The 9891-nt window shown below is 43.7% G+C and overlaps 2 protein-coding genes across 4 annotated transcripts in view; both read right to left on the reverse strand.

Moving 5' to 3' along the window:
- LOC105168478 (GTP-binding protein BRASSINAZOLE INSENSITIVE PALE GREEN 2, chloroplastic) overlaps positions 1-2527 on the reverse strand; it is a 3967-nt gene extending 1440 nt beyond the window's left edge. For both annotated transcript variants that reach the window (XM_011088589.2, XM_011088580.2), the window contains exons 1-2: positions 2290-2527; positions 883-2198 (exon numbers count right to left, since the gene is read on the reverse strand). In XM_011088589.2, the coding sequence (XP_011086891.1) occupies positions 883-2198; positions 2290-2383 (1410 nt within the window). In that variant the 5' untranslated portion in view covers positions 2384-2527. The remainder of the gene's footprint in view (positions 1-882; positions 2199-2289) is intronic.
- LOC105169988 (protein YLS3) lies at positions 7985-9586 on the reverse strand. Of its 2 annotated transcripts, none has more exons than XM_011090556.2 (3): positions 9150-9586; positions 8570-8683; positions 7985-8233 (listed from the first exon to the last, which is right to left on the reverse strand). In XM_011090556.2, the coding sequence occupies exons 1-3, from the start codon at positions 9490-9492 to the stop codon at positions 8082-8084; spliced, it is 609 nt and encodes a 202-aa protein (XP_011088858.1). In that variant the 5' UTR covers positions 9493-9586; the 3' UTR covers positions 7985-8081. The 2 variants fall into 2 exon arrangements, with proteins under 2 accessions (XP_011088858.1, XP_020551951.1); XM_020696292.1 differs by having other exon boundaries at positions 7985-8236.

Consider the following 9891-nt stretch of genomic DNA (forward strand, 5'->3'; position numbering starts at 1 on the left):
GAGAAAGAACTTGAGGTCAGAGCAGAAGAGAAAATTCTGACGGAAAATTTGCATTTTTCAGCTCAGTTAGTTCCATTTTGAGATGCATTAGGCCAGTAACAGAATTTATGCTTTCCAGCTTAGTAAGATCCATGAAGAGATGCAATAGTCTAGCAACTGAGTTAGCATCTAATATTTTCATGTCAACTCACACCACTTCCACCTTCCAGAGAGGAAAACGAGAAACGAAAACGCACATTATGAAAAAGGTGTTGTATAAAGCAACTCAGACTTAAAAACAGCACAACTATTAAGAAAGGAAAACACCATGGTTTTGGATCAGTGGACAATTGAAAACCTAAAGGACACCAAATCCATCATTCCACGATTTGGCTCAAGAGTAGCACAACGCTTAACCGTTAGCCAGCAGAAAGAAAGGGCAAAGCTGGCTGAAGCAGAGGATAACATACTTCTCCTAGCTTAAGTTATGTTCACAATCGTCTTTCTTGGTAGATAGTTAGCATACATTCATTATTGTAACTCGACTCTGCTTGAGTCATAGTGACGAGTTCTTATTGCCTCAACTCAACTCCTCCACATGTCTCACTTTTGGGGAAAGAGAAACGGTTGCCAGTAGAATATGGTATTTCTCCACTTTACTCTCATCATGTATTCCTTGGCAAAGATCTATTTCCCCTTCCACTTTTTGCCATATTCAAAGTGTAAAATCATCTAATAGGATACATTCTAGGCTTAATGTGGCTTGGAAAGCTATTCCTCATAACATAGTTATTTTTGCATAACAATAACGCTAAATTTCTCATCTATGTTTGAGCTTTTCAGTTTAACAATCTAAAGGTGCATTAGGTTTCAGCACTCAAGCATAAGTAACTACTAACTTGCCTTTATCCTAAAAGATCGAGGTTGAAGCTCTTTCCGCAACTCAACCATTTTCTGCTCATCCCTATTCAATCTCATGGACATTAAGTATGGGTGTAGAAGGCCAGGAGTATCATACATCTTTGCCTTAGCAGGCAAAATCCCTCCAATTCTTAGTATCCCAAGTGTTGTTCCAGGAATAGGAGCTTCTGTTAGCTTTGCAACCTTTACCCCTTCTTTCTTAGAAAATGCATTGATCAACGTCGACTTCCCCGCATTTTGAGCCCCAATGACCCAAACGTTCCCTCTTGGCCCAGCCAAGTCTTTGATGAATGCTAGCAAGTTCCTCACACCCAAATCTTTCCTAGCACTAACCATATACACCCCACTTAGCTTAGGTGCCCCATTTGCCTTAGCACGGTGCCGAACCCATCTATCTAGCCTTGCAGGTGAAATCTGGGAAGGAAGAAGATCAACCTTTGTAGCAACAAGAACAAGCTTCGGCAACTTTTTATTAAGCTTTGAACCATCTTTACCTTCTGCCAGTGCTTTGAACAGGGACTTGGCTGCACGTTTAGGAAACGACCCATCAAAATCAACACAGTCAACAACCATAACGACAACTGTCGAATCAGCATTCCCTGTGGGTTTCATCAATCTCGTGCTAATCAATCGATCAAAATCAAAATCAGGTATCAAATTCTCAGCAACTAGATTCTTGACTTGCCCATAGTTCCTAAGCGAGTGACATCTAGCACAAACTGTGACCTCCTCCTTCTCTCTTTGAGCCTCCCTAGCAATTCTTTTTCTCTCTGCCTTCGAGACCCTCTTCTTTTTTCCCTTCTCTAGTGTCTCCTCCGTAATGTTACCGTACCCAACACCAGCAGGAGTAAATCCATCCAACTCTTTCAAATGATCATCTTCATCACCAAACTCTAATTCCCATTCGTCTGAGTCCCAATCAATCCCACTCTCATCAACTTGTTCCAATTTTCCCTCAATGTCATCCTCATCATCTTCTTCAAAGTCCTCAGAATCATCAAATTCTCCAGCCAAGAAATCCTCCACAGTATCTACCTCTTCTGCCACTTCAACTTTTCGGTTCTGAAAATATCCTGGAAGATTCGGGTTTTTATCTTGCATGAACACTCCACAACCAGGGCATATAAGCCCATAACTCTCATCCTCATCTCTTCCTTCACTCAAAATCAAACCTCTATCACCCTTTCTTGAATTTCTCCCTTGTATTTTCGCAGTCTTCTGAATAACTGCTTCACTACCGCGTACCAAGTATAAATCTTTCTTGTTATGCTTATCCTTCTTTCTTCCCATATCAAGTCCTGTAAAGAAGTGATTTTGACTAGTGGGCTTTACGCTTATTTTCCCAAAAATGCAAGAAAATGAAGAAACATCATAGGAACGACAATTTACCAGTGAAAAGCTGAAATCTTGACAAAGGGTTAGCTTCATTCTGGTTGTTCATCGGTCTTGATGATAGAGAAATGGATGGAAGCAAGACTGCCATTTTCTTGATCTTCCCTTCGTTTTCTCCTTAAGATACTGGGCAAGGGGCGAATTGGTTCACCTGAAGATTGACGAGGAAGCGGGAGGTTTAAGCGGTCTCTGCCACCAGAAGGATAAACCCACCTCTCTCTCTCTCTCTCTCTCTCTAACTAGAACGAATTTTAACGAGATAAATTAAATAATTACAAATTTGAATAATATTTTTTCCTCCAGTATAGTATGGCTGCCACCCTCCATTTCGTATTAGATTTTGCTTTTCTATTCAATGATAAATAAATAAAATATTTTGATATAAATCATCGCGGTGCTGCAACGTTGTATGTGATCCGGGTCGAATTATTCGATCTCCTGAGACGATCTCACCGTTCGACTAACTCTTCCGGAACAGGTTTTGGATCCCCTGAGAATAAAACAAGAACCGTGAGCTCGTCGGGTATGTCCCCGACAACGACCCTCTGACGCTCAAGTTAGGTTGATCGAGAGAAATGTATTCTATCTCAAAGTTCGATCTCAATTAATGTAAAGCAGTTACCTCATTTATGGCGTATCGGGGTCTATTTATAGTACACAGTTGTACGGCAAGTACTGGGCCTGGGCCACGTGGCCTCATCTGGTTGATCCCATTCTAATCGGATGGCCGTCATCGTCCGGGTCTTCTGTCAGTTCCCGCGACCCGGGTCGGGTCCTCTGCGACCCGCCCGTTGCAAAGTACGCGGATCCGGTCGCGGAAATGACCATTCTACCCTTAATGAAGGGCTTTTCAGTCTTTTTGCAGGGGGATTATACATATACCCATCATTACTCCCCCACTTTTTCAAAGTGCAAGTTCGTTGCCTTTGATGAAGTCGAACCGTCGCGTCCGTTGATTGCGTACACGTGGCCTAATCCCCTCGGTTCGTCCGGGCGCGTTGTTCCAGAGTGGATCTCCTATAAATACCCCCTCATTTGACTTCTCGGCTTCATTTGATTTCTCGGCCAACCTCACGAAAAGACTTCCAGCGACCAAGGCTCACAACCACGAGTTCGTATTCGATCTGCGGCTTCCAGAGTCATCCTGCTTTAAGGTACGATGCCTTCCAGCTCTAGCTCGAATTCTAAGTCGCGATCTGGCCCTAAGCCACGATCTAAATCAGGGTCGTCTTCGTCTCGTTCTGAATCTGCCTCTGGGTCCTCTTCCGAGTCTGGTTCTGGTTCGTCCTCAGGGTCCGGGTCTAGGTCTGTCTCTAGGTCTTCTCAGGGTCCGGGTCTAGGTCTGTCTCTAGGTCTTCGCATGGGTCGTATTCTACCTCTCCCAAGAGGAATAAAAAGTTTCCGGTCACCAAACTTAAGGATAAACAAACTGGTCCTTCGGTCCTCGTCAAGTTCCAGGACCGGCTCGCCAAAAACCCTTGGGAGGCCGTGGTCAGTACAGTTAGGGTTCCTGTGAATAAGATTAGGGAAAAGTACCACATCCCCTCCGATTTTGACATTCTCATCCCTGCCACCTTCGACCGTATGCATCGTCCTCCCGAGGGGTTTACTGCTTTTTCTATCAAACACCTCGATGCTGGGTTGAGATTTCCTCTGGCTCCCCCAGTGGCCGCGATCTTGAATAAGTTGGGGTTATGCCCTATGCAGCTTTCCCCGAATTCCATTACCCATATAGTCCTTTTCATTGTAATGATGCGGTATCTAGGTTTAGAACCCAATTTTGATAATTTTTGGAGTTTATATTCCTTCACCACCTCAAAGCGATCTGGTAGTCGAGGTTTTTTCTATCTTTCGGCCAAACCAGATTGCGGGTATCTGAGCGCCCTGAAGTCGAATGTAGGAGCTTGGTTAGATCGCTACATTTTCATTCGATCTCCTAGTGGTGTCTGGCCTTTCAAGAACGAGTGGACTAAGTATAAACCCCTTCCGAAAATCTGTGGTGGGGGGCTGGAGGGTGACCAAATAAGGAGTCTGACATTTTATAAGTATGATCCCAAGAAGCTTCTCAATGAGAAAGTTTTGCAATTATCTGGGCTCTCTCCAGCGTCCCTTCACATCGAAGAGTCCTTAGGTGACTTTCTTCTTTTGGTCTCACTTGCTTTCATCACTGTAGTGTTCGCGTGTGCTAACTTTTCTCTGCTCGCAGATAGTATCATCATGAGCACGCGCTCGGCTATGCGGAGGATCGCGGCCCAAAACAAATCAAGGAAGGGGGGTGAGATCGCCAGTTCTTCGGACCCGAAAGGGAAGGGCAAGGCAGTTGCAAGTGCTAAAGATTTACCTCCGATCCCACCTTCCTCGGTTCCCTCCAAAACGCTCGCAATTGCCGCTCCTGACGGGCAACAGCCCATTGCAATCGATAGCGAGGGTACACCTTCGGCCCACGATGATCATCTCGGTTACAACTCCTCAGAGTTAGACCTGGGTTTGGACGAGGTTAGTGGGGGCCATGGGATCGAGCAGGGAAGCCCCGGTCTGCCTGAGGAGCGATCTAAGAAAAGGAGGCGATCTCCCTCGAAGAAAGGACCCGGGCCCAAGTCCAAGTTAGGGCCTAGCGATAAGGGCAAAATGAAGGAGCCCGCTGAGGCCTCTCACCCGCCTCCAAAATCGCATAGCCCGAGCGTGCTGAGCAGGATGGCTAAGGAAGCCGCAGATAAGACCAGCGTTGATGAAGATCGGGACAAATTTTTGAGGGTGGCGCAGCTCGCCACATGTTGGGAGGACAGCCGAGCATCTCTTCGAGGTAATGTGCCGCCTCCTGAATGGCAGGATATGTCGAGCTCATCGCTGTATGGCGAGGCCGGAGGGGATACTTTTGCAGTTTACAACTCATTCGTCTCCGTTCGCGATCAGGGAGCACTTGTACCGAATAACCCTATTCGGCTCGAGGAGTTCGCAGCCCACTCCCTGGTCCAGGTATTTCATCGGTTGGTTTCCTTCGACCTCCCCTCTTTTGTGCCATTCATTGCTTTTGGTTTTGCAGGCCATGACCTTCCTTCGAAGCTTAAGCCTCAAATGCACCCATTATCGGAGGAGTTATATTCAGACTGATCAGAAGGTGCAAGATCTGAGGTCTCAACTGGCCGAACGGGACGAGACAGAGCGCAAGCAGGAGGATAACCTGCTGGCCTTGGGGGACGAGGTGCAAAAGTTGCGAGCCGAGCTCGATGTTGCCAAGAAGGAGAGGGAGATTCTGCGTTCTGAGCAAGAGGTGGCTCTGGCAGAGGCCAAGAAAGAGGCGTTCGAAGCCGGACGTGAGGTCGGCCTCGTTGAGGGCCACAAGCGTGGGTTGGAGGAAGGCCAAGCTGGTCGCATTCTGGTTGAAGAGCATCAGCGAGCCTTGGCCGATTCCCGGATGTCTGCGGTTCGTGATTTTTTGAAGACTGACACCTTCACGACCGCTCTTGAAATCAAGTCTGCGGACTCATTCGCCAAGGGCTATGAGACCTGCCTGTCTCAAGTCGAAAAGCTTGGTGGTTTTCATGAGTCTTTTGACCGCAGCACGCTTGACATCTCGCTTGATGGCGACCTCCAACCTCTTCCTCCGGATCCTGAGCTGAAAGACGATGAATTTATGGTCCTGAGGGATGAACTGGAGGCTGAAGCTGACGCCTGATTAGTCCCGATTCTTCTATTTTTGTGGTAGGATTTTGAGCTGATTGATCCAAATGTAAATCCTAGAGATTGTTAGGACATCATTTTTTGTAAACAGGAGGGTGGGGTAGAAATTTCGATAACCCCTGTATATGACATTTTGTTGAATGAAAATGAACTTTTGTCAGCTCGTTTCCTTTGCTATATTTGCACATGTTCTTTCAGTTCGCTTTTTTCCTGTGTGCGTCTTTTTCAGATCGCACATTGGACGCGTCTTTTTCAGTTCGCGTATTGCTTGGGTGCGTCTTTTTCAGATCGCACATTGGACGCGTCTTTTTCAGTTCGCGTATTGCTTGAGTACGTCTTTTTCAGATCGCACATTGGACGCGTCTTTTTCAGTTCGCGTATTGCTTGAGTGCGTCTTTTTCAGGTCGCACATTGGACGCGTCTTTTTCAGTTCGCGTATCGCTTGAGTGCGTCTTTTTCAGATCGCACATTGGACGCGTCTTTTTCAGTTCGCGTATTGGGTGTGTCTTTATCAGATCGCACATTGGACGCGTCTTTTTCAGTTCGCGTATTGCTTGAGTGCGAGTAATGATAGTAGTGTACGTACGAATGTAAGCGCAGAACAAATGTAAGCACAAAACAATGAAACTTTGATAAATCTCGTTGTGTAAATTACAAGAGTTGTAAATACCCAATAATACAATGTTTAAAATGGATGCGATCTTCCTAACCTTGAGAATATACAATTGATAATCTGCTAGAACTCTCCCCGTGTAGTTTTTGTTTGGTCTTCCTGTTGATGGCCTTTTGCCGGCCTCTTGTTCTATCAGTCACCTTGTTCGACCCTTCGGTTGTTCACAGGCTCCTCGTTCGATCTTTCTGTTGATGGCCTTTCACAGGCTCCTTGTTCGATCCTTCAGTTGATGGCCTTTCACAGGCTCCTTGCTCGATCTGTTGAGTTCGATCCTTCAGTTGATGGCCTTTCACAGGCTCCTTGCTCGATCTGTTGACGGCCTTTCACAGGCTCCTAGCTTCAGGCGTAGAACTTCTTCAAGTTTTGTATGTTCCAAGGACGTGGTAGATCGCGACCCTGCATGTCTTGCAACCTGTATGTACCCTTCTTTCTGATCTCGATCACTTTATAAGGGCCTTCCCAGGGTGGCTCCAGCTTTCCCACATGTTTTGATGCCTCCACCTTCTTCAGCACGAGATCTCCTACCCACAGACGGCGCCAACTGATCCAGGTCGAATTATTCGATCTCCTGAGACGATCTCACCGTTCGACTAACTCTTCCGGAACAGGTTTTGGATCCCCTGAGAATAAAACAAGAACCGTGAGCTCGTCGGGTATGTCCCCGACAACGACCCTCCGACGCTCAAGTTAGGTTGATCGAGAGAAATGTATTCTATCTCAAAGTTCGATCTCAATTAATGTAAAGCAGTTACCTCATTTATGGCGTATCGGGGTCTATTTATAGTACACAGTTGTACGGCAAGTACTGGGCCACGTGGCCTCATCCGGTTGATTCCCGTTCTAATCGAATGGCCGTCATTGTCCGGGTCTTCTGTCAGTTCCCGCGACCCGGGTCGGGTCCTCTGCGACCCGCCCGTTGCAAAGTACGCGGATCCGGTCGCGGAAATGACCATCCTACCCTTAATGAAGGGCTTTTCAGTCTTTTTGCAGGGGGATTATACATATACCCATCAGTATGTATATAAAAATGGAAAAAATACAAGAATATTTTAGGACATAGCATCACATATTGTTGATTTTACAGTCCTTATGAAATAGAGTTCTTGCATAAACACATGATGAGATTTGATCAACTGAATCATGAATCTAATTGCAAAGCAAGATCTATAATTTGATCATTAGTTCATATTTTGTTTAATTAAGGTTATAACCACAAACTTTTTTTTAAGCAAGGTTATGTATAAATTGAAATATTCTACAGATTTAAGATTGTTTTGTAAGTACATCTTTTATTAGTCAAACACCGATTATAATAAAAATGGTAATTGTGAACAAAAATTCATTTCCTAATAAACTTATAAAGTATGTGCATTCCGACACAGTCGAGTCCAAATAATAATACAAATTTTACATCAGGAAAAAGGTTTTAAAAACATTAGAATTGGATGATCAGAGTTGAGATGAGCAATAGTCCGCTTAAAATTTCTAGTCCCAAACAACTTTTCCCATTGTCCGAACCACTGTTTTGTTGAGCGCTGCTTCCAGGATTACTCGCTCCGACAGGGGTCGTTATAGGAGTAGGCTTCACTGCTTCACAAATATCAAAATGAAGGTCAAATAAATATTATACCAAATCCCAATTTTGCAACAAAAAAAATAAATAAATAAATAACTATACCGATCCCCCCGAATTATATTTTACAGTATAAGTTGCTCTTAGCTATCCATCCTTCAGACCGTATGATAATGTAAAACATGATTTAGGGGTTGTGATTTAATTTTTTAAAATTGAGGGACTTTTCTCGTAATATACATAAACTTTTGGGGTACTAATATAATTATCCCTGCAATGAATGGCTAATCATTCTTTATTATTTACTAATTATAATTTTGAGTTATTAATTAAAATAAATGTTGACATACCATTAGCATTGGGGCCTTCAGCCACAGGGCTACTTGAGCTACTATTGCTGGATTTCTGCCCAAACTGATAGAAAATCTGAGCTTCTGGTGAATCTGGAGGCAACTTCAGGAGAGCTGCAATACAACAATTTATCAATTCAATCAACTACATCTCCAAAGATTTGCACAATTTCTATTCATTACACAGCTAAAACAAACAACTTTTGTTGTTGTTATTGCCATTGAAGAATAATTTTCTTACATAGGTAATGCAACTTAATGTTGGATCCAAGCCAATCATATAGTATTATTACATTTATCGTGTGATTTGACATTCTTTCTGGAAACATCGTCCGTTGTCTATATATCCAAACACAACAGAAGAAAGAACAACTAGGACATCGATTTAGCAGAACTCCCATGCCCAATGGACAATTTGAATTAATCATATCAAGTGTAATATACTTGTTATGTGAGTGGCGTACAGTCTGGTCAAGTCTGATTTGAACAAAAACTTTCCCATGTACTCGAAGTAAACAAATCTTGCATTTCGTGCAAGAAAATTAATGAAGCCCGACTCATCGGATCAAGAAGTGCTTACCAGGGCACTGGGAAACGTTAGCAGGGGCATTGCAAACTTGAGGGAGACCTAAAGCAAGTGTGACATTAATATTGAGGCCCAAATCAGGATCATTTCTGTCTTTAATGATCACACAAAGGCACTTTTTCTTGGTGTTGAGCAGCTGTTTGAGGGCAGTGCAGCAGTCAGGTGTGGGGGCTTTTGCAGTCCCTCCAACATAAGGTAGACATGTTGCTAGCCCAACCAATGACTCTGCGCATTCCTCTCTGTCCTTGGAAGTATCTGAGGTTGCAAGAGCTGAGAACATTAAGATTAGTACCAAGAGAAGTGGTGGAGATCTTATGTTGTTGGTGTGAGAGTTCATTGTCCAGATGAGGGAGAAGGGTTAAGGTTGTGGGGTTTTTTTTGGCTTTTGATGGGATGAGAATATGTTTAACAACAATGCAAAAGAAGCTGTAGTGGTGTTTGTTTAATCATTGTAATGAACATGTATAGTGCCCATGGCCACTTTAGGTTCATGCTTTCATTAGTCAAGGGATGAAATTAAAAGGTGTGAAATTATTATGGCTTTGCTTTTTGTAATTGTCTCATGTTAGAAAATTAAGTGCCATAACCAAGAATATGAAAATAAAATAGTATCAAAATGATTTTGCAAAGTTTCTTTAAATTTATGCTAAATTTCTGGGAAAATGGTATAAAAAAATTGTAGATTCGATTCCCATGAATATATATATATATTTAAGCTTATTTTCAGAGTAATTCT

The sequence above is a fragment of the Sesamum indicum genome, linkage group LG1, assembly GCF_000512975.1.
Source record: "Sesamum indicum cultivar Zhongzhi No. 13 linkage group LG1, S_indicum_v1.0, whole genome shotgun sequence".
Classification (NCBI taxonomy): Eukaryota; Viridiplantae; Streptophyta; class Magnoliopsida; order Lamiales; family Pedaliaceae; genus Sesamum; species Sesamum indicum.

Coding starts and splice junctions, on each gene's coding strand:
- LOC105169988 (XM_020696292.1), bottom strand. CDS start 9,492: ATGAACTCTCACACCAACAACATAAGATCTCCACCACTTCTCTTGGTA. Junction 8,684..9,149: donor TAACGTTTCCCAGTGCCCTG/GTAAGCACTTCT, acceptor GTTGTATTGCAG/CTCTCCTGAAGTTGCCTCCA. Junction 8,237..8,569: donor TGAAGGCCCCAATGCTAATG/GTATGTCAACAT, acceptor ATATTTGTGAAG/CAGTGAAGCCTACTCCTATA.